The sequence below is a fragment of the Drosophila simulans genome, chromosome X (genome assembly GCF_016746395.2).
Source record: "Drosophila simulans strain w501 chromosome X, Prin_Dsim_3.1, whole genome shotgun sequence".
In the NCBI taxonomy this organism is placed as follows: domain Eukaryota; kingdom Metazoa; phylum Arthropoda; class Insecta; order Diptera; family Drosophilidae; genus Drosophila; species Drosophila simulans.
In genome coordinates, this window is record NC_052525.2 from 5,270,248 (window position 1) to 5,293,855 (window position 23,608).

The 23,608-nt window shown below is 44.3% G+C and overlaps 1 protein-coding gene across 16 annotated transcripts; it reads right to left on the bottom strand.

Moving 5' to 3' along the window:
* Positions 1–1,013: 1,013 nt before the first annotated feature.
* LOC6725177 (proton channel OtopLc) lies at positions 1,014–21,425 on the bottom strand. 16 transcript variants are annotated; one of them, XM_016172954.3, is made up of 15 exons: positions 21,298–21,425; positions 20,630–21,056; positions 16,339–16,392; positions 15,880–16,071; positions 14,869–15,002; positions 14,513–14,551; positions 8,548–8,658; positions 7,410–7,594; positions 7,080–7,237; positions 6,946–6,966; positions 6,570–6,681; positions 6,314–6,474; positions 3,310–4,763; positions 2,684–3,044; positions 1,014–2,322 (listed from the first exon to the last, which is right to left on the bottom strand). In XM_016172954.3, the coding sequence occupies exons 4-15, from the start codon at positions 16,027–16,029 to the stop codon at positions 2,182–2,184; spliced, it is 3,027 nt and encodes a 1,008-aa protein (XP_016038196.1). In that variant the 5' UTR covers positions 16,030–16,071; positions 16,339–16,392; positions 20,630–21,056; positions 21,298–21,425; the 3' UTR covers positions 1,014–2,181. The 16 variants fall into 16 exon arrangements, with proteins under 16 accessions (XP_016038196.1, XP_039153860.1, XP_016038202.1 ...); XM_039297926.2 differs by having other exon boundaries at positions 20,626–21,056; XM_016172960.3 differs by having other exon boundaries at positions 15,898–16,071; positions 21,298–21,424.
* Positions 21,426–23,608: the final 2,183 nt, after the last annotated feature.

Genomic DNA, 23,608 nt, shown 5'->3' on the forward strand with positions numbered 1-23,608 from the left:
TATATGATTCACCGGATGCGGATCCTACGATCCCGATCCCGATCAAGATTCAGATCCAGATCCAGATCCGCGTGGGTGACTGAGCGTGTGCTGAACTACTTATGGTTTGTTCGATTTTTGGCTTGGTTTACCTAGCTTGCTACCACATTACATTTGATTGGATTACGAGTATTGAATACGTATTCTTGTTGAACTCCCCGCGCCTACAGTTAACATGCATTATATAGACTTGCAGACTGGATTATGATTACAGATTATAATCGGATTCTCAATTAATCGTTTCGTTTATCTTCTTTGGTCTTTAGCAAACTGATGCCTTCTGACTCGAGTTGCAGCTGTACTTCGAATGGGAATGGATATGGGTATGGGAATGTGGATGAGTGTGAATGGGTGTCTAGGTTTTATTCAGAGAGGGATTCTCTGGGCATTTGGATTCCAAAGGGGTTTGGGTGAGGGGTCAGGACAGGGGGTTAGCTGTCCCGATCTCTTGTCTTGCGCATCGTCTCCTTGTATAAAACGTTGAAATACTTTGAATTTGGTGGGTTAGTATACATATATTTATAGATATACGTGGCATATATATCTTTCAAAATGTTCGTTTCTTTTAACATTGTAAATTGTAAACAATTTGATGCTTGTCAATGGTTACTCCGTACCTATCCGTTTTACCTGTCATCTCATCTCGGCAGAATGACTCCTCTTTGTTTTCCATATCGCTTTAGCTAAAATTTCATTTCATTCATAAATGCGGGGATTCACTTGGAAAGTTTTTCGTTTGCTTCGCAATTTCTCATTTTTTCATTCGAGTGTTGCTTAAGAATTTGTGTTTGGTTTGGTTTATCCGATTCTCTGCTATAACATACATACATATTATTATTTTTACCGTTAATTATGTTTTTCTTTTAACATCACTACTAATAATCAAAAAATGGACATTTATAAACTTTTATATAATGTATATTAAAAATGTTTTTTTTTTTGGTTTTTTGTATTTCTGGCCGTTGAATGCCACAATTTTCTTTGTTTTCTCTGGTTTTCTTTTTTTGTATTATTTTGTTTTTAGTTATGGTGTTTCGGGCAATTTGTTTTTACAATTGGCCATGAAGTTGTCTTAGCGCCATTGTTTCTAAATTCTTACAAAAGTTTTGTCGACTCAGTTAGTGACTTGTGGCTGAGAATAAAAACGAAAGGGTTTAATGGTTAAATCAAGTCGGGAACAGAAATGTAATCGAATTGCAAATTATACCAGTAAATCATATGAATTCATCACAGTTTGTTGTTGTTCGGCTGTTACTGTTGTTGTTGTTGTTCTCGATTGGTGGAAAAGTCAGATCAGATCGAATTTCGTTTCCGTTTCCGGGCTGTGTTACCGTTTCGTTTCGTTTCGTTTCATTTCCGTTTCCTGTGGCCGCGTTCTTCATGGCATTGCATTGTGTGTCCCTGTTTTTGTGTTTCAGTGTATAGTCACGGGGATTTCCCTCATTCGCAGTCGCGAAAAGCACGCGAAAAGTAAACAACCATTTGTTTTGTGTTTTCAGAATATTTTCCATCTTATTTGTAATGTGAATTTTTAATCGATTTCGTTTTGGTTTCGGTTGCCGAAGCGGATAATGGTTAAACAATTATGAAATTAATATTAACTTGTAGTTTCGATTTAGTAACAAGATATTGCAGCGTGTTAGAGGCGAAACTAAACTAAACTAAATTAAATACGTAAATCAGATTAAAAACATGTGCCGTGGTTCTCGGTTCTAAGTTTTCCGTTAAACTGTAAACGCTATGACTTAGATCTTAGGTTCTTAAGTTCTCCACGAGTTAACAAAGTAGAAAAGGAAAGTGTGGTAATGGTGGAGTGAAATGAACAAGCGACCTGCTATCGTTATCGGTTGGCAATCGTTAATTGTTAATCGCGCAGATTGGTCCGATTGGTTCGTTCGTTTCGTTACTCATTTCGTTTCGCTTTGGTTTCCTCAAACAAAAAAGTCATAATATGCTCTCGTACATATCTGCACTAATGTATATATTATATGTAGTATGCATATATGTTTAGTACGTAATTAGAACCTAACTCTTCACTTGATTTCCGTTCGCGTTCTGGGCTCGCTACATTTTGGTTTTGGTGCATTTTCATAACTCCCACCCATCATCGGCCTATATAGACATCGGGATCCAGACATCGCCTTACTCCAGGCGTGCCTTGTAGGTGGTCTTCCAGATCTCGGCGAGTGTCACGGCGCTGTGGAATCGATGGAAGATGCACAGCGGCAGTGTGATGCGCTGGATGATCGACCAGGGCACGAAGCCGTAGAACTCCAGCTGAACCTGTGGGCATAGTATGTGCAGTGGAGGCGTTAATAGGTTCCTCGAATATTGGGCCACCTAGGTGTTAAACATCAACGACATGCAGGTGAAGAACACAGCAAGACAAAAAGCTAAAACAATATCTGATAGATAACATGTATCTGTGTGTACTGACGCATTACAGGCGTCAAAAAGTATGCTATGGTTTTTGGTGTTCTTGTTCTCAGTAAACTGAATAGAAGAAATGCGCATGCAAAGCACACAACGAACAAGGCCACTATATCTATCGAATAACAATCGAATAGCAATTGAATAACAATCGAATAACGAGTAGAGAACGAGAACGTTAATCGTCTTACTTAACTCAGTCTCGCTTACGTACATATCTACTTACAGGATTGGCGAATACTTTTTGAGCTTCGAATGTGTAGATGGCGAACATGGCCACGTTGCAGATGAGAAGGAACGTGACAATCTGGCGGCCCGGCTTGCTCCGGTCGTGCTCCGGCAGGTGGACGCGACGGCGGGACACGTCCGCGATGAACAGCAGCTGCAGGATCACCTGGAAGACGGCCACACCGCCGGTGGTCGTGACCAGCAGGCTGGGCTCGCTCTCCAGGACCTTCAGGCTGCCGGCGATGATGCTGAACACGGAGTAGGTGAACAGGCCGAAGGCCGAGATGCGCAGCAAGATGTCGTTCAGGTTGGACTGCTCCTCGCAGCGGAACTTCAGGTTCTTGACCCTTTTGTTGGATGGGAAAAAAAATGAAGGTGAAAGGTTAGATTGGGCTTATAAGCAAAAGCGGGAACTGCACAGAGAAATGTTTCGCTAACTACTGGCATAAACCCATTTTCAGAGATCAGATACCATCTCTCAGTATAAATGTGTGACATTATAGCTTATGATTTAGTTTTGGATTATGCGAGTAATATACGATTCATGCCCCACTAGGTATAAATTTGCTCTGTGCAGTCCTGCTCCCGACACCCGTCACTCCTCGTCCAGACCTGATGAATCCCACAATAATGGCCAGAATGGCGAACGCCATCAGGATGCAGTGGCTGGCGTCGGCGAGGTAAATGGCCAACAGCGAGAACTGCTGATGGCGCACCAAGACGAAGAAGAGTATCAGGCAGATGAGGGCCCCGACCAGCAGCAGGAGCCCGAAGAACAGGCCCTTCGACGAGCCGACGCAGTCGACGCGTCCGGATCGCGCCTGCTGCGCCATGGCAACCGCCCGCCGCGATAGCATCACCTCCAGCCGATGCTCCAGATCCTCGTCGTTCATCCGGCCCGGATAGCGGCCGATGTGCTTCCACATGACATACAACACCACCGCCCCGATCAGCGAATACTCGATGATGAACGGATAGAGGTAGGGCGCCGAATCGTAGACAATGGTGCCCATTATGTCGATGCGTCCGCAGGCGGTGGAGTTGAGTGTGCCGATATTGGAGGACAGCGCCGCCGGGTATATGTTGTCCAGACTCTCCAGATTCTCGAAGCTCACCAGACCGGTGGCCTCCTCGTGGCCCAGATCGGTGTATGTCTGGAAGCTGTTCTCCATGGGTCCCTGGCCGAAGAGGTTGTTCATGATGCTGGCCGAGCCCTCGGTGCTGCTGGCCGGGCTCAGTGTGCTGGCCAGGAAGGAGTCTACGAATGAGCCGGCGCCGGAACCGGATGTGGGCGTGGCAGCGGAAGCGGAACCGAACCCATCGACTGGCGCCAGGCTCGGCGGCGCAGCGCTGGAGAGGATGCGCTGCAGGCCGCCGAAGGGCGATTCACTGCCGCTGGTCTCAAGATTCAGGGCGGCAGCGGTGGTGGTGGAGGGGCTAAATGGACTGAAAGTGGTGCTCGATGAAATGGTGGTGCTACTGATGGTGGTCGACGGAATGGTGGTGCTACTGGTGGTCGGTGAGATGGTGGTGATGCTGCTGCCGGTGCTGCTGCTGCCCGCCGCCGTTGTGGCCGCGGTGGTGGCGCTGGTGATAAACTTCTTCAGCTTGCGGGCCATAGTAGTGCTGTGCCATTGGTAGTTCGGTGTGGTGAACGGAGCCCGCGTGGTCGTCGTGGTGCTGCTGGTGGTGCTGCTGGCTAGCGCCTGGTCACCGCCCATGCCCAGGCTCTTCGAAATACCGTCGACGGTATTGCGCACCAGCTTGGACAGCACATTGTCGCTCTTGTACACATCCTTGGGCAGAATGTCCTCGCCGTCGAGCACCTCGAACTCGCTGTTGGGTCCCGCATGGGTGCGCAGCACGGTGCCCGCGTGCCGCAGGGCGTGCTGACGGATCGAGTGGGCTATGGACGAGGCGCCGGCCTCCGGCTCGTTCTTCTGATGGTAGATCGTGATCTCCAGCAGCGACTCCTTAACCAGGGTGCGGATCCACACGCAAATGTTGGTGGCCACCACGTGCATCAGGCCAAAGCGGGCGATCACCTTGAAGCGATGGATGTTCAGCTGGAGATCCAGTATCCAAGAGATGGAGATAGATAGATAGAGAGAGAGAAAGAGATGTGCGCGGTGCGCTTGAGTACGGCGGAGAGTCTCACGGCGATCAGGTCGATTACATTGATTACTTATAGAGATTAGATTACGGGCAAAACTCAGCTCCTTTTGAAGGAGCCGCAAGCCACTGGCTCTGCAGAGGGTTCCATACGAAACTACTATAATATGTACATATGTATTGTATAAGAACTGAAACCAAATGAAATAAACATCAGAAACCAGTTCGTTTAAGGTGTCATTTTTTGTTTTTATATCATTAGTTTGATAGATCTATAGATATATCCAGGAATAGCCACTCTGCAGCGACAGTGGGCGTAAGGAACAAAAACCAAACTGCCGCCAAGGACGTCCCTTAAAGATACAGTAGCTTGACTAGACTTGTGGTTATCATATCATATCATATCATATTATATCATAGCATATGTATGTTCGTGTATATAAATCGTAGACATAGGCGATATAATTGGTATTGGGGGTGTAGGTAAGCAGTTAGGTGGGCAAAATGAGTATTTGATGGGGGCAGATGTACGGGTACAGGTACAGGTACAGGTTGAGTTGGAGGTGGTGAGTACAGTAGAGTAGAGTAGAGTAGAGTAGAAAATGAGTTGCATATCGTACCTGAAATGGCGGCCTAGTCTGCGATCGCGCGAATGGGGCGGAGTTGTGGGATTATGTACACAAAAATGGTTCATTAAATAACTACGTAGCAAAATTTCGAAATTTGTTTAAAAGAATGAATATGCACGTGGCTAGGATGAGTATGCATGTATGAATGGATATGAATATGAATATAAATATGAATGGTTGTATGAATGAGCTGTTTGGCTGGCTGATTGTATTTTTTGAATGCTCGAAATGCGTGTGGTGCTGGGTATTTGAAAATATAAGGTTTCAATACTTTGTGTAAAAGGGCTCCAATTCGATCAAGAAGATCAGATTGCAGCCCAATGGCATTTGATTTCGGATAGTCTGTTGTCTGTGGCACTTTCAATGTTCGTTTTTTAGAGATTGATTGAGAAGCAAGCGAGTGATATGGCAGATGATGTGATCGGCGATGGATGCAGTTGCAAATGCAGATACCAGATGCGGATGGATGAAAACTGAACTCAAAACTGCCAATTAGCACGCCAATTACAAGTTCGTGGTGAGATTTAGATTGAGATCGATCAAGGCAAACTAAAACCGAATCCGGAAACGGAAACGCGACCTAACTCCAAATGCCGCGACCTAATCATTCATTGAGCTCTACGGAAACGGAAACTGGGGCAACTAACCTCGCTGGGGTTCTGAGGAGGAGCTGGGTTGGTTGGATTCGTGTTCATATGATGGCTTTACATTTAACATACGAGTATAGAATAGCCGTGGATAATGGCAGTAGGTAGCAGTAGTATAAGTAGTAGTAGTAGTAGTAGTAGGTAGTAGTCATACGCTTACAGTGTTCTTTAGTTTAAGTTTTAGTTTTAGTTTAGAGTTGGACACAAAGTCTTGACCTTTGCACTTACCCGGGCATTCATGAATATGAAGTACATCTGCATGAAGGTGAAGATCATCTGGAGCAGCGGATTGACGCCGATCAGGATGTGATGGCACGGCGAATCGAAGGGTATCTCAAAGAACGATCCAAACTCCAGGCCAATATAGATCATGGCGCCCAATCCGAAAGCTATGGAAAGGATGAGTTCATTGTGTTAGTTATTGTGTTAGTTATCCTGGATATATGTCCCTCTGCAGGACGCGCGTCCAATTCCACACACTCACCAATGGCTCCCACTCGCAGGAAGAAGCTGCCGTGCGTCAGATCACTATGGGTTGTCTTGCGCTTGCGCACATTCTTTGGGGTGACGGCCACCTCGGCGTCCACGGGTGCTTCCTGCATGCGGATGGACCAAGAGATAATATGTTTTTATGTGGGGGATAACTGACAGCCCTCTGGGTAGACTAATTGCTGCGGCCTCAGCACTTGGCCCCTAATTAGCATAGCGTAACTACCCATTTGGGTCATGGGAAATATCTGATGCCGCTTAGCTGGCAACTAAGTAAGCCATTAGATCTTATATTCGTATTTATAGCAAAGGGAGTTGGAGTAAAAGCGGCTAAGAGCATATAAATCGTAGAAAAGAGGCTGATAGCAAACCAGAAACTTGGCCAGTGTGTGCTTAGATAACAGAGGAAAGAAACCCTCGATTAGGTTACACATGTTTCAAGAGACCGTTATTGCTTAAGTTAAAAAAAGAATCCTTAATCCTTAAAAATCAGCTAATTACGCACCTGATATGCGGCGCCCTTGGCTGCCTTGCCGGAGTCCTTAGAGCCCTTCGCATCCTTCGAATCGGCCGGATCGGCATTTTTGGCTTTCTTCGACTTCTTCTCCTTGGGCTGGGGTTTCGGTTTGCTGCTACCATTGCCGCCATTGCAGCAAGAGCTCTCTGTCAAACAGGATAATGAATAAATGAGTGATTGCATTCACTGCAGTTATGAAACTGTGCCTAGAAGTAGGCAACAGTTTATAAGGACCACTTTATCCACACACTTGCTAACTTTTAACTACTAGATACCTTCAGCTAACTAAAATCATGCTAGCATTTCGTATTTACTCACCCTGCAGCAGGAAACAGAAGACGTAGAGAAGGAAGAGTATGCTGACGCCGTATAGATATGTGAAGAATGTCTCGTAGTACAAAACCGGCAGTCGGTGGGTGGTTACATCGCTGATTACGTAGGCAATGCACACGACGATCAGAAGGATTGCGTACACCAGACTGGTCACGATGAACAGCGATGTCCTGCGAAAGGATACCACAATGGTCAGTTCTCTGAGGGCTCACAAAGGTATTCAAAACTCAGTTTCATATGTACAAAAGAGTAAAAACGGGGTGCGCGTATATGTGGTGTGTGTGTATGTGTGTGTGTGTGCGGAAACTGTGTCAAGATCTGGCCAGAAATCGGTGCTACAACTCCCCCGAGTTGACCCACTGTCCCGCTTCCAGCGATGGGTGCTAATTTTCCACTTTTCGCCCGTTAGCTTTGCATAGACAGTAGCCTATTGTGTGTGTGTGAGAGAGTGTGTGTATGTGTGTGGGTGTGAGAAAGTGTCTGACATGCAACTAAAACTCAAGTGCATTCTCACTCGACATCTCAAGAACATAAACGCCCTGCATTAGCCCCTATTTGATGTTTGATTAGCCACAGACCTGCACAGTGGTCACTGGTCACAAATCTATTAGTATCGTTTTGTAAACTAGATAACTCAATATATAAGTGCTTACACATATTAACTAATTGTGCGAATTCGATTGGAAATACGTGTGAATTTCTATGAATTTCAATCGAGACTATTCTACGCTTGCGTCCCACGGTGCCTGCCACAGCATTTTGCGTATTTGGTGACCCAGTTAGTGGCTGCTTTAAATACACAACCCCCTTTTCCCAGCCCACTTAAGCATCCATTTGCATGTGATGGCCCCCCAGCTGCATCAAATCCGATGTTTGCATTGTATAATGCGAGAGTATTCGATGGGAATTCCTTTGACTTAGGCGTGATTTACTTGCACAAGAGTATAACAATCTGGTTTACGGTGTTATATCTTAACATATCTTCTGCTTTCGTATCAGTATCTGAAAGATACATGTTTCAACACCCAAATGAAGTTAACCCGAGTGGTGTAAGGAATATGAAACGGAGGATCTGGAGTACTTTGGTCTTGGGGTAGGTCATGGTTTTCATATGTCACATTACCATAGTTCGATGGGTCCCGTTATCGGATTGGTTTCGTATGTGCCCTGTACCGTTATTTTCGCTGGCATAAAACTGTACTTATTTGGATTTGGCTTGAACGTGTAGCAAACCCTATAAGATTCGATGTGAATTAAGTATTGTTTATCCAATTCGTTACACTATATGCTAACTTAGGTGGATGGATTTACACAGCCTGGTGGGTGGTTAGAAGGGTGGGTAAGGGAGGTGGGTGAATATGCAAGCGCATACAACAGAAAAACCAAAATCTTTGGACAGACCACGGATGAGAGAGTGAGACGGCGCTCTACGACAGGAACTGCACATTTGGTTATATATATATATATATATATGTGTATATCCTATATACTATACATACTACGAGCGTATATATTACTTTCTTATGTACAAGGTGTGCGGCTGTGTGCGTTTCTATCTCTCTGTGTGTGTGTGTGTGAGTGTGCTCAAGTGTTTTGGGTGAAGCTGTTATACACAGGAATTAGCTAAATACTAATTGGAGAATGGCCTTGCTGCTAACACCCAAATCCTTTCATACGAAGTGAGGTTGGAATGCAAATCCGTAAATGACTGGTTCAATTTGGGGGCTTTCTACTAAATCACGGATGGTAGGTCTTCCATTTCCACATTACCACTTTTTAATAGGTATATGCTAGTTAAAAGGTTTTTCTCAGATAAAGTCCCGTACGAACTTCTTGCCAGACATAAGTAAATCGAGGTGACAGGACTTTCGCCCATCTTATCAGTTGTCCCTAATCAGTAGCTTGTCTCCCCATACCATCCTAGTGTCCCCAATAACTTTGTTAACCCAGCTTTTCGCACCTCTGCAGCGGCTGCGGCATGACATTCTTGAGCTCCATCTCCTTGTTGGCGGCGTTGTTCTTCTCGGCGCTGTCGGTGCTGCCGGCGGTATGCGAGCGGGACACCGGCAAGGTGGCCATGTTGTCCCCGCCCTCGACGTCGACGGTAGCGACCTTCACTTCACCGCCGCCCATTGTCTCCGTTTCCGTTTCGGTCTCCGTTGTGCTGGCTTTTTGTCGACGATCTGATTGCCGATTTCTCTATCGATAGGCGATAGGATTGGTTGGTCCTTCGCGCCGGATACCTCTACTACTTATCGGTTTTATGTTTTCCGTCAATTTCACTTCACAGTTCGTAATTATGTATTGCGGCAATTCTAAATGAAGCAATTTGCAGGTTTATTTTCTGTTTTCGAATGCAACAGAACGACTATTGTTTGACTTGGAGAGCATCCATATATATAAATGTATCTGACACTCTTCCTCTCCCTCTCCCTCGCTCTCTCTCTATCTCCCTCTTTCCCTCCCGCTGTCCCGCTCTCTTATTCTAGGGAGCCTTGTGGAACGCATTTGAAATGCATTTGACAAATGGGCAAATGAGGCGTGGCCATACTTTTCGGTACGGACTGCATCCCGGATGGGAGCGCCAGCGACCCAGTGACCTCTCTCTCTCCGCGAGATTCGGGGTTGAAAGTTGAAAGCCGTATTTGGCATTTCGCATTCCGGCGGGGAAAGTGTATCCTGTGGAGCCCACAGATTCCGGGTGCGCTGGTGTGTATGCATTGGACACGGACACGGACACGGACCTATGTGGAATATAGTATCGCTCTGCATTGGGAGTCCACGGTGCTCAGGTTCTTAAGAGCTATCGTGCTGTTTCTTTCGCCCAGCATCTCTCCGTCCCCCTCGCTCTCACTCGCCTGTGTGTATAATAAGCTGCTTAATGTGTGTGTGTGTGTGTATTGCCCGGTGCCATTAAAAGCCTCCTTTTTTTTGGAGGCCTGGCCAAAAATATTAACTGTAGTTAGCGGAAAATCACTGGTATTATGACATAAACCCCGCTGCAAATTGCTTCATTTGACCAAAATCATGCATTGATTAAGCACTGAATGGTTTTCACGATAGATTTCACAGTTATTTTCACAGATAAGGTGTCATTTTGATTGGAGCACTGCGATTATCACTTTTCAAGTTGAAACTTAAAAAAATAATGGTATGACAGCCTCGGCTTCAGTTGGGAGTTTTGATTTTTCATAGAAAAATTCCAACTGGATTGGAGGACTCTTGGTTTTGTAGGACTCTGGAGGCTACCTGGCGAACGATTCGCTCGATACGTCCAAGACCCTTTACTATCCAACTACAACTGAAACGGGCCCTGGCAGGATAAATCCAGCATCCTTTTCGGCCAGCAGCCGCCCTCAATCTGCGCCGAATCTCTCGCACTCTCTCTTTCTCCTCGCGTAGCCCCGTCTCTTTCTTCGCCTGTGCTCCCTCCTTAATCGCCTCGCGCTTTCTCTCTCGCTCTCTCTCTCGCTCCCTCGTTCACTCTTTCTGTAGCTCGCAGGATGCTCTCGATAGGATGCAGGGGAAACATGTCCTTTGAGTATGCCAGAAAGTAGGACACATTTCGCTGCGCGACTTGATGTACGATGTTTGCTCTTGTTGCTCTCAGTTCTGCTGGGTTATATTCGCATTGTGGGTCCTGTCGGGGGTCCTGCCCCCAAAGAGGCTTGTCATTCATGCGATTTGCATCCAGCATTCACTGGGCTTTGTTCCGCCTTGATTGGAATGTAAGCAGGTAGCTCGACTCATTTTTGATTTCCTGCATTTGGTTTTTTTTGTGTTCTTTTGTAAGTAAATTTGGCTTTATATATTCCTCGAATATGCCCCATTTACTCCGTTACTTTTTGACTTGCATTTGTATATTATTTAAACATTGATATTTTAAATGTTAGTTTATAAGCCTAGTTCTCTGCATTTTCAAAGTGAACCATTTATTTTTGTTCTCCTGCGCATCTCGATCTTGAGACCTGTCCCAAAACGTATCTTTTAATTGAATTTTGCATCAGGAAGCGGACGACCATTGTTTTGGCCGCACACGCGATGTAAATGGGTCACTTTGGGAAAAGCTTGGAGTTTTCAGTGGGGGGGCATGCCAAATGCCAATCAGCGGGCATGCCAATGCAGAGTGCAGAGTGCATCAGCCGGGCTGACGGGGAACTGAGGAACGGAACAGAATCCAACACAACCATCAGTCATCGAAAAGCAACAGCCCAAAACTCAATTACCCACGATGCCCCGGCCTGCCTCTACTGATTTTACTACCGTCATCTGGTGTTTTTGTTGTTCGCGACATGTTACAGACGCCCAACCAAACACCCACCCACCCAAAGTTCCAACCACCCCGCGGATAAACCGCCGGCTTGGCACAGTGGTTGTGTGGTTGGTGTTTTTTGAAAATTCATATAGATGAATATTAACATAAGACATTCCAAAAACCAAGAACTTATGTCCAACAAATTCCAACTGCCCATCCTTTCTTTTATCCACAAATCTCACTCTGTGGCCCACTGTGCGCTGCGGCAGAGCTTTACGGTAAAAGGCGACGTCGTCGTCATGCTGTCTGGTTCGTTGCGTTTCGGAGTTCGGCTTCGTTTTCGGCTTCGTCCTTTACCGTTTATCGTAACTTCAGCGCTCGCTTCCTTTTGTGCCGCACGTTCGCAAAAACATTGCGGCATTCTGTTTTGGTTGCCCATTCGCCGACAGAGCCGCCCCATCCCTTCGCCATCGAAATCCCAACTACCAACTCCCGAGCCATTGAACGTCGTCGTCGAGTGCACAGAGTGCGACAAGGGGTTGCAGTCATCCAGAGGAGTGGCGGCAATAAAAAGTGTGTGGCTACAGTGAGCGAAAATCAGCACTATATTTACTACTATTCTTTTATCAGATTAAAAACATAGTCCAAAATACAAGACAGTAAGAAATATGACCGACCAACTTAGGTACTTTTTTTTTTGTAAATTTTCAAACTCAATTTTATTTTCAGTGTAACCCCACGGCATCTAAGGATTTGCGTCGCAAATCGCCAACTGCGACGTAGTTGCATCAAGAGGCATAAAAGCAGGAAAGTGGAGGGTTAAAGGCGATAGGTAAGGAGGTGAGTGGTGAGAGGGCGCAAAAAGTATGCGGGGAATCTATCGAAGCCGCACCCTGAGCCCAGAACCCGGTTCCCAAATCCCCGCCAGACGAAGACGTGTGACCCAGATGCCACTCACTAATCCCCGCAGTGAAAAAATGCGATGTAAAAAAGCCTGGCAACTGATGCGACTCCCTAGTTCATCCGTCTGTCTGATGTTAATGCGCAATTGAAGATATTATATTTCGAATATTCTTGTGTTTACCTCTTGGCTGTGTAATTCCCTGTTATCCCTAAAGCTAAAACAAAAGCACGAATAAATCTCCGACTTGTTGTTTTTCTCAATTGGCAGCACTTCCCCGGGTGGGTCTATAATTATTGTGGCCTTTCATCATTTCAGCCCTCGGAAATCGTGGAAGGGTTGCTCCGGCCTTGCCTAATTATACCTTATGGCCACCCCTCGCAGCTGAAACAGATGAGGTCTTTATCGGGTGCTTAAATTAGTACTTCTAAAACAAAGTATGAAGCATCGGAGGGTTCAGCCCCCGAGATCCTTGGGCCTACCACAAAAAAAGCCTTGTGCCTAATCGAGTGACAATGTTTTCGCCAGGGCCAGTGCTACGAATAGATGATGGGCATTTTTTAAAAATGGATCAAGTGGAGCCGCCGGAATCAATACGAAAAACTACACCGCAAGAAATGTAGCAGTGATAGGTTTTCCCTGTAGAACAAGCGGAAGACTGTGCACTTCTGTCACTCCACGACTCGAACAAGTCGAGGACCGTGTTTCTCAAGTGAGGCTGACAACCCTGGCCAAATGCCAAGCATCGATAGTTGCGCCGCTCTCCTTTTGCGCCCATTGTGCCAACCGTATTGTTAGCAAATTGCAGAAACTCACGAATGTAAGTCATTCGTACAATGACACTTTGGTGCGGAGACAAAGCCGTAGTTCCACGGGTTCCCCGACTGCGGCTCATCCAGGGGTTGGGAATGGAGCTGGGGATGCAGTGCACTGAGCAAAATTAACATCGAATGGTAGAAATCATATTGCATCACTACAGTTTATATAAATACCGGAATTTCTTGCATATCCATATTACTAATGTTTTGGATGGTAAGTAGACCAGCTTGTTTATATAGTTTTTTTTTCCAGTGCATATATTATATGCAAGACGCCAACTGATCTGCTTGGCATGCATCGCTGACGGTTCATGCCGCAGCCAGCCGAGTGGAATGCTTTGTCGGTTTGTCAAGTTGCGTAATTCGCTTGCAACTCCAAACCACCCAGCACCACCCTGCACCACCCTGCACCACCCAGTGGCATCAGCATTGTACATATAAGCGATTTTGGATGACTACCGCCGCCTACTTATTTGTTTTATGTCCCGACCAGCGAGGAGCAAAGAAATGAAGAACATGCTCGTGGAAGGAAAAAAAAAAACGATGCCACACCATCGGAAATGTAAGGCAATGTGCCTTGCGTCCAGTTCATTGACATTATAATCCCCTGGATGCCAAAAAAAAAAAAAAATAGTACAGAAAGAAGCAGACAAAGCCATAAAGATACAAAGAAAAAGCTGAATGAAATTTGGGCTGAGTTTGTTTTTTTGGCCCATGTGTCTTTGCGACTCCCTAAGCGGATAAATGTAGTACTTAGCTTTGGATTTATGTGGGCACTGAGTACAAAAATCGCATAATTCCCAGAAACCCGAGAAGTTGCCTAAAACTATGGCTCCTAATGAGATTTTGGGTTATTAGCGTAGGGTCTTTAGTGTTCGAGGTGTACAGCATATGTACTTGGGATTAGTAGGCCTAAGTAAAGGAGTCACTACTGCTATAGAAAGCCAAGTCAAAATGCAGGTGGATAGAAAAGATCAACTAAGTTCCAGAGCGAACTAGCTAGTATCATTCGCGGGTTAGTAGGAAAGAAGTTGGGTTATGTGGGAGCTACTTGTGTGTTTGGACTTTGGCGACTAAGTTGGGGTTTGGAGAAATGATTAATAGCAAATCTGACCTTTGCTGTGGGCGCGTGAGAACCGCTGGATGTTTGTCGCTGTAACGGTTGCCAACTGATTAAATTGAACACGAATTGCGAGTAAAGGGTATTTACGGTGCTACTTGGGACTTGACAAGATCACAGATCATAAAAGTTAATACGAATTGCAAGAGCAGAGATCTCCACAAGGGTTGCTATCTCTGGCACACTTTATGTTTTATTTACTCTTTTTTTGGAACGTTGGAATGTGAAACGGAAGCTTAGTAACGCAGGAAATGAAATGCAGGACACGGAACACAAAAACACATAGAGCGGTGAACTGGACATGGACTTTTGCACAAGGACATGGGCCTGCAGCCATGGAACACACTTACTTGGCATTTTTCGGTCGGCGCGCATCGATCGGGAAGTCGTCGTCGAAATCCAAATTGAAGTCCTCGCCGAGATCGTGCGGCACTAGTGGAGTACGCTGGTGGGCAGGACTCGTGTGATAGCCATCGCCCTGCAGCTGTTGGTGGATCAGAAACACATTGGCGATTAGCTTGCGAGGCGAAGGACTCAGCTCGATTGACGACAATAAATTGGAATTTCATATAATACAAAATGTACAAGGTAGTAAGTAAATTATTGTATATACACAACGTTAATTCTAGAGGTTGCCACACAAACATCAAAAATTATTCACTCAAAGTTTGTAAGTTAATTTGTTTGCAACTGGAAGTTCACGATTTCTTGAATGAAAAGCAATTTCTGTGGCACTTAACCTCTCAGATTCATTCACATGCGTTTCGAAAATAAGATATTAACAGATATATATATTATTTTAGATTAAAACAATTCCAATTTATTGCAAATGATATTACTCATAAATGTTTTTGGCTCGTTTCGTTTTCATTTCGATTTCGAGAAACATAAAGAAAAGGGCGAATCGGTAACTCGTGCAAGGATTTTGATGGTTTAAGTTTTCGGATCCGTATCGAATTCTTTGGCTAGGGAGAAAAATCTTTTGAAAAAGAAGTCATTAATCTGTCACACACACCGACACACACACTGCGTAGAAAAGGATATTCAAGGATATTTATATTCATATGCAATATACAAGCTTCTTTCGGTTAATTTTCATTACGATATATATACAATTATGTTCATGAGTTATGTTCACAATGTGTCTTTGTATGAAATAGTGTTAATTTTATAAATAAAAGCATGATACTTTTTGGAAGATTACTTGACATATGGTTAATTCGTTAATTTGGCGTGTGAAACAATGTCATGGATGTATGTAAACTGTGTGTGTGTTTCGATTTGGTTAGATGATCAGGTGGCATTATATATTGTATATGGGTGAGGTCAATCCTTGTAGCGAGTATATCGATGGCCCCTACCTTGACCACAGTGCCGACCTGGTTCGATTCGGATGCCGATTGGCGGTTGTCGAGCAGATTGGCCCGCTCCATGTTCTCCAGTTGAAGTGTCTCCCGCGGCTGGTCCAGTAATCTTTCGCGCATCTCATGAATGTAGGGACACCGCTGCATTCCTCACCCCTCGCTCTGCACGCTCGCTTCCGATCCTCCTTCCTATTTATCGGATCAGATCAGATCAGATATATATATATTTGTATATATGTAGATACTGTGTGATTACACTATCTACGGTATGGGGAGTTGGAAATCTTTCGCTAGCGCTTTATAGTAATAGTAAATCCTAGGTAATCGAAGCTATTGCTGTGCCATTCAAATATGCAAATGGATATCCGGGTGTATATGTTCGTATTTGTAAGCTGGTATAAAGTTCTTAGGGAGGTAATCGCTAGGCTTTGATCAAATTGAAAAAATCAGTCATACGGTTTGCAGCAGCAGTTGAATACTCAAGACTTTTGGTTGCGCAAATTGGTCGTTCTGAAATCAGAGAAAATATCCAAAATTTTTAGGTATATTTACATATATGTATATAAATCTATAGAAAAAATGCTTTAAATGGAGTCAAAAACTATGTTATGAGTTTATTTTGAAACGAACGCTGATTTTGTTTTTCCGCACGCACGAAAAGCGAAAGGAAAATAAACAATTTGCAACTATAATAATGTGCAGCATGCATTTGCTGCCTGCCAACCGATTTTTCCGATTTAGTGCTTTGGATATATAGTAATACGAATACAGATCGGCAATTTTTTAGCTTTCTGGCCGACAGCCAAACGAAAAGTGTGGCAAAAGATCGAAGCGAAAATTATAGCTCGTGACTTTGAATCAAGATTTTCATTTCTTCAATTTGAAATCTGGAGAAACACCAGAAGCAGAAGCTCCTCAATCTGTCAAAATGTGCTTGGCACACATCCATCGGCATCATCATCGTCTTTACTTTGGATCGGATGGGATTGGATTTGCCGGCGATGGAGGGTCATAAAGATTGTGCCAGTTTTTGCCTCTGGAAATTCCACTTGTTGATCTGACTTTCCGGACATTCAAGGGCAAATCATTGTTGTTTTGTTTTTAGTTGCACGCTAGCCAGCCAATCGGGAGCATTATATTCAGATGGTTCCGATTGAAAATATTTGTTTGGAATTTGGCAAGAAATCATAAAGGCCAAAATATTTTTATGTGCTCTGCTCCATTTAGGCAAGTGTGTAGATTGTGTATGGACTTTCTATTTAAATATTGAAATAAGCTAATAAAAACAATTCTTGAGCAGTTTTTTCGCTATAACTTTTTCAAAATAACTCGCACATTCAAAAATTACAACTTTTTGTGCAGCGTACCAGAAATGCCAACAGACCATATAACTTTTTTGGAGAATTTGAAAATTTTAATTTTTTCACTTTTTTGCATTTTTGGTAAGGGGTAACATCATTAAAATTTGCGAAAAATTGGTCAAATTTAGAATGTCAAAGTTGAAATGCAAATCGATTAGAAATTTAATTACGAGATCAACGATGTATGACATTCCGTATTTGGACAATTATTTTTGGAAAAATGGCAAAAAATCTGAAAATTTTGGGGCAAAAAATCAGCAATACGAATTTTGCCAAAACTTTGATATTTGGCAAAAGGGTTTTTCTTTATAACTTCGCCAAAAAAGCTCATATTACTAAAAGAATTACAGTTTTGTACGGCTAATTACCAATGCTAAATATCCCTATCACTTTTTGGAAGCGTTAGAAAATTTAAATTTTTTCCTTTTTTTTTGCATTTTTGATAAGGGGTAACATCATAAAAATTTGCTAAAAATGGCAAAAAAAAATTGTTCCCTTTTTTAAATGCCAATCGATTGGGAATTGAAAGACGAACTCAACGAGGTATCACATGCCACATTTGGACCATTTTACGCATTGTTATGGCCAAAATTCAAATAAAAGTAGTATTTTGTATACCTTTGAATAGGTATATTTCTCGATCATCAAGAACAGACTGTCGCTGCTATATAAAAGTACGGTAATTTGTCATTAAATTGCCAGATGATCTTCAACTGGATAGTCAGGTGAGTTAACGAGGCCCTTAGGGAAAGGCCATTACCTTTTTTCTGCTCGAAATACGCAAATAAACTAGTAAAAGCCAACTTAGAGCGTATTAAGGCAACGTCGGCGGTCATCAAAAAGCATTCTGGCCACATTGTTGCCGCTGTCTTTTAGCCAGTTTTCTGTTGTTTTTCCATGCTCTTTTTGGCTTGTTGGTGGTCGGTGGGCAGCAGCTTCAGCTTCGTAGTTTTTCCATGCTTTTCCATGGCCATTTGCAAGCCAGAATTGTCGCATGTTCTCGTTCGGCAGGCAGCGAAAACATCAAGCGGCAACCAACACAGTCTCGCAAATTGAAAGCTTGGCTAATACCATTAACATTTGATGGCTAACACTCGCGCAAAACTGAGAAACTGGCGCAAAAACTAGCCCAATGCTGTTAATTGAGAGCTCTCTTATTTTGGCTCTGTGCAACATTATTGCCCACCATCGCAACGAATCGAATCGCATCGTATCGAATCGCTAATTTGACCCGATTTCGATCTAAGGCTCAATGGCTCAAAAAAAAATGTCAATTTGTGTGCTCAAATGTGGCACAATGCAAGTCGCATTTGTTGTTACCAAGCACAACACCTTATTGCAGCAAACTTCGCACCGAATGGCAGGGAAATGCAAATGACTTCTCAAGTCTCTTTCTTTCATTTTTCCTCGCGTGCCAATCAAGCGGCTAACAAGGTTTTCCCTTTTTAAGACTCAAGATGGCAGATTGCAGCCGTCGAAGGGGAAATGCGAGTGGGACCAACTGTCTGGCATTCTTGCTTTTCCACTGTAAACAAACTGTGTGCCACTTGAATTGGATCGGCAGATCATTGCAGCTACTTTATGACAGTGTCCGATGACAGATTGCACACAAATGACAGCCAACCGAACAAGCCCAACCACCCAACCACCCAGCCCCACCCACTCGCACAGTAGCTCGGTGGATCGGCGCCACTACAAGCTGCACCGCAATAAAAGATAAATAGTGAAATGTGCGGAGAGGAGAGGAGAGGAGCAGATGAGATCTATGCAGATCCATGGATGCTCCAGAGACGGCGCCCACATGGAGAACCGGATATGCAATTGTATACCGAAAAGAAAGAAAATAACGAATCGGAATCGGAATCCAAATGGAAATGGAAAGGCGAAGGGAAATGGGAATGGGAATGAAGATGAAAATGGGCATGAAAATGGCTATGGAAATGAGCATGAGAACTGTCAGCAGATGGATGCAATACTCGTACGTGAAAATAGGGTGACCTTATAAACAAACCCCGTCTGCAGTCACCCAAAAGCACTCAGAGAAATAATTGCTAATTAAATTTTAGTATCAGAAATAAGAGAAAGTCATCGAAAGAGCAAAGCCAAATGTTTTTCTAAATTAAGGAAAGAAACGTTCATCAATAATAAGGAAAATCTTTTGGAAAATCTTTCTAAATTCTAATTTTCTCCGTGTGCGTGTGGCACAGTGGATTGCTTTCGGCTGGGTGGTGCGTGGTTCAACCGCCCACATGCCCAGTCACCCAGTTGTCCAACCCCCGAGGTCGTCGGCTCATTAGTTAATATATGTATGCTGGCACACGAAACGCGACCGTATGCAGAATATGCACTCCGTTTGCCTTTTTGTTTTGTTCCTGCCATTCAAATTCAGATTTCGAGCTGTCCACTGGATGGCTATCCACCACCGCCGCCATCACCTCACCCATCATCAACGTCATCATCGTCAAGGAAGCACCAACCAACCAACCAACCCACCCACTGCCACCGGGTGGGGCAACAAACCACCATTAGAAATCGCGTGTCGCGGTTTCAACCCTCGCAAATGATTTTCCATGCTGCCAAACCTTAGAATCGATGCGAATCGATGGCACACTCTGATCGCATTCTATGGATGCAATGATTCACCTCTGAACTTGGCACTTTCATTTGGGCTCTGCGTTGTGATTCACGCGATCAATTTGATGCTGTGACATTACAGACTCCAGAGTGCAAGTGACTCAAAACTGATTAGCAATGCCAAAGCTTTTGGATATAGAAACATAAGTTAAGTTAGTAATAGCTGAGTGGGAACTCTGGGCTAACCTGGATCGGATCAGTAACTGCTGATCTTTCGATCGCTGATGCGCCCCATTAAAGCTGCCCCCTTTTACTTTTTTGTTGGTGCGGTTTCGCTGTTGTCGCGCCTCTTGTGCAATTAAGATTTTCCATTTGGCCCAGCACTTGTATGGGTTTCCTTGGACGAAGGTAGCGGAAAACCGAAAAAGGAAAAACCCGCGACACCCAAGCGATGCGATGCCAATGTCTTTCTAATGGAAGACCAAGAAATGTGTGTGTGTGTGTGTGTGTGTAACCCGAGAAGGGCAGCAGTTTGATTGCTTTCAAGTGTCTGTTTCTGCCGGAGGGTTGGGGGATCAAGGAGCTTAGTGGTACGGGCGGACCTCAATAACTCGGATTACAAGCTGGAATTTTTGGGTTTAAAAGATCTCCAAAAGTATTCGAGTTAACCACACACACATAACTTGTTGCACCTTAGGTACTGAAAATGCTATTACTTTATTTTGGGCATTCTTCTTGGCCAAGTTAACACTGTGGATATGATGTCATATTGCGAAAGGGTTTTCATCATCTTCATCCATCACTTGACTTACTTTTTTGGGGGTTATATCCTGCCGTTCAGCTCATATGCGTTGCTATTGTTCTGCTTTCGCTTCCTTTTCGCCTGCTGTCCTGTTTTCCCTTTGTTTTGCTTCCGCTCGTGAGCAGCAGGAGGACGTCGTTGGGGGCGGGGGGGCGTGGCGTCTGTTGCGCGCGCGTTTTTCCTTTCCTATTTATTTCGCTTCGTTTCGTTTCGCTTTGATTCGGCAGATTTAAGGCTATTATTGTCCTGCGTCCTTTTGGCCAAATACGAGTGCAAAATACAAGCAAGTCTGTTGATTGACTGGACCGGAAACAGACTCGCACACACGCACACACACACACTGGCACACGCACAACAGACAAAATGGACGACGCAGTGCCAAAAAGTGTAGCTTCCTGTTTTTATTCGTCTATTTGTTTAGCACTTTTCTCACTGCACTTGTACAAAAACAAAGCAAAGAATATCGATGGCAATCAATTTATTGCGCAGAACAACAATAACACGATTAACAGCAATCACCGATTAACGACTGAATGCAACTGAATCAATCGCCGCCAGCTAATGAGAATCGCAAATAAAATACCAATTTAGGCGAGCATCTAGTGAAAATCACCGAGTGTCTGCTCTTAATTGTTGCTATTATTGCTGTTCCGTTCTCAGTTCTGAGTTCTTAGTTACTTATTTATTATTTTTGGGGCACCGGTCTGAAGAGGCAGTGTCTTCCATCACTCGCAAAAGTTCGCTTCTGACTGAAATTTCCAACTTCCAACGCAACTAACAACACCGCAACGCAAACGCAAAAGCAGCGCAAAGCCAACGGTAAAGGCAAAGCAAAAGCAACGGCAAAGGCAATAGCAGCGCACGGCGGCAGCGGCAGAGGCAGCGCTCGTATATCGTATGCTCTACGATATTCGCCGTCTTTCGTGCGAATACCGTTTGTTGTTGCTTTGCACTGCACACTGCACGAAATTCGTATGCAGTTCTTAGCAACAAAAAGGAATATATAATTACATATGTGTGTGAGCAAGAAATTGGAGTTACTGAAGTTATAGACCTTTTAAAAAGACAGAATGGAGACTTTTTCTTTCTTTTTTTCACTTTAGTTCGCTCGCTTGTTGTTTTTTCAGTGTACTCTCTACCATTTCTTCGTTTCCTTGTCCGCCCCCTTTCACACCATTCGCTGCACCGCAAGAGGCACAGTAATAAATGATTACTCGCAAATGTGTCCAAAGCACGTGAGTAAATGGAAATGCCTATGCGACAGATTGAATATTTAAACCAAACATTAACCAAATGCACTGCAAAGTGTGTAAATATGGCATTTTAGTGAAACATACTATTTGACCAATATATCATACAATTTTATACGAATAACCAGAACAAACAGAAGCCGACAAATAGTTGTGAATTGGAATTAATTATCGGGCGAGCAAATAGTCGTCCCTTCATGTTTTCCCAAGCAATTAGAGAATTGGGCAATCCTGCAACCCCTGAGCCGCAGTCCACTAGTGGAGTGGACTTTTTCCGGCTGCTCCTAGGTGTCCAGCGGCGTAATCAGATTATCGCCATCGGAACTCGAAGGGGAACTCCCCTGGGCGACCCACAGTACATACATACATATGTACATCCGCACATACTTATGTGCAGCAAAAGACGCTAATGGGCCAAAAAGGTGTGACACGGGGCGAGTGCCACCAAAGATGCACAAAAGCTCCTGGCCCGGGGTGTGGGTGGTGGTGGCTCTCTGGTGCTCCTCTTGTTTTTTTTTTTTTGGTGGCAAAAGTGCGACGAGCAGTGCTGCTCCGCTTCGCCCAGGAGCAGCGCATGCGTCGAGTCCTGCCAAAGGACATTCACCTCTGGTCCTCAGCTTTTGCCGCCAAACAGGGTGCATTTATGTACGTAAGCCGCTCGCATTTGTATCTAATTGCAGGCGTGCCCACAAAAAACGAAAAAACTAACAACAAAAGCCATAACACACACCCACCCACAAATAAACATATATAAACAATAAGTTCACTTGGGCGGCAAGTTAATTGAATTAGGACTAAGTTCCGGCATGGAAATTCGAATGAAAACATGGGGCTATCCCTTTTTGGAAAGCATAGTATCCAACAGATGCAATTATTTTTTTTTTTTTAATCATATCTCTCGCTCCTTTTGGCCATCGAGTGGCGACTTAACCCTTTCTTCGTGTATCTCGCAACTCTCCTGCTTTTCGTGTGTAATCATGTATTCGAGCTACGCTAACCTAGTTTTCGGCCAGCTCGGTTGGCCAGGGCGTGGTTCCAATCCCGGGTAACCAGTTGGTGCGTGTATATACCCAAGGATCTGGCACATGGCATCCACAGATTGCAGCGCGCGTCAGGGGAAACAGCATCCACAAAGGGTTCGCAGCCGAGAAAGAGAGAGAGAGAGAGAGAGTTAGCTTGTGGGGCATTGGGGAATGCCATAGTCCGTCTCGCTCTAAGGGATGCAAAAACGTAGGGGCAAAATCGCGGGAGTAGCTCCAACTCGCAGATACATGCCCGCGCTTCAAGATATAATTGCGAGTGTGTATCTCTAACTGTATCTGTATCTGTATCTGCTACTGCGCCCATTCCCTAACTTAAAATAGTTCTCCTTGCAGAAAACAACCCCTCACCCCCTGGGCAGCCCCACCACTTGAGAACCCCACCCTGAGGCTCCAAAAAGCGCACTCCTTACGCAGAACACTACTTAAGTTGTCGGTGACCCACATTCGGGATGAAAAACAACGCCATTTTCCATAGTAATCGAATTACGTTTCAATTTATTATTCATATTTATTGCATATTTACTGCTCTTTTATAGTCAATATAGTTTTCATTCGGGTGTACAGGACTTGGTGGTGTATTTATGCTTGGGGAACACAGAACATTCACGACTAGTTTTACATTGTGTTTTAACTTTATCATCATAGCCATTATTGTAAATACGTATAAATATACTTGTAACACTTAATACAAATTGC

Coding starts and splice junctions, on each gene's coding strand:
- LOC6725177 (XM_016172954.3), bottom strand. CDS start 16,029: ATGCAGCGGTGTCCCTACATTCATGAGATGCGCGAAAGATTACTGGAC. Junction 4,764..6,313: donor TCATATTCATGAATGCCCGG/GTAAGTGCAAAG, acceptor CTGGATCTCCAG/CTGAACATCCATCGCTTCAA. Junction 3,045..3,309: donor ATTATTGTGGGATTCATCAG/GTCTGGACGAGG, acceptor ATCCAACAAAAG/GGTCAAGAACCTGAAGTTCC.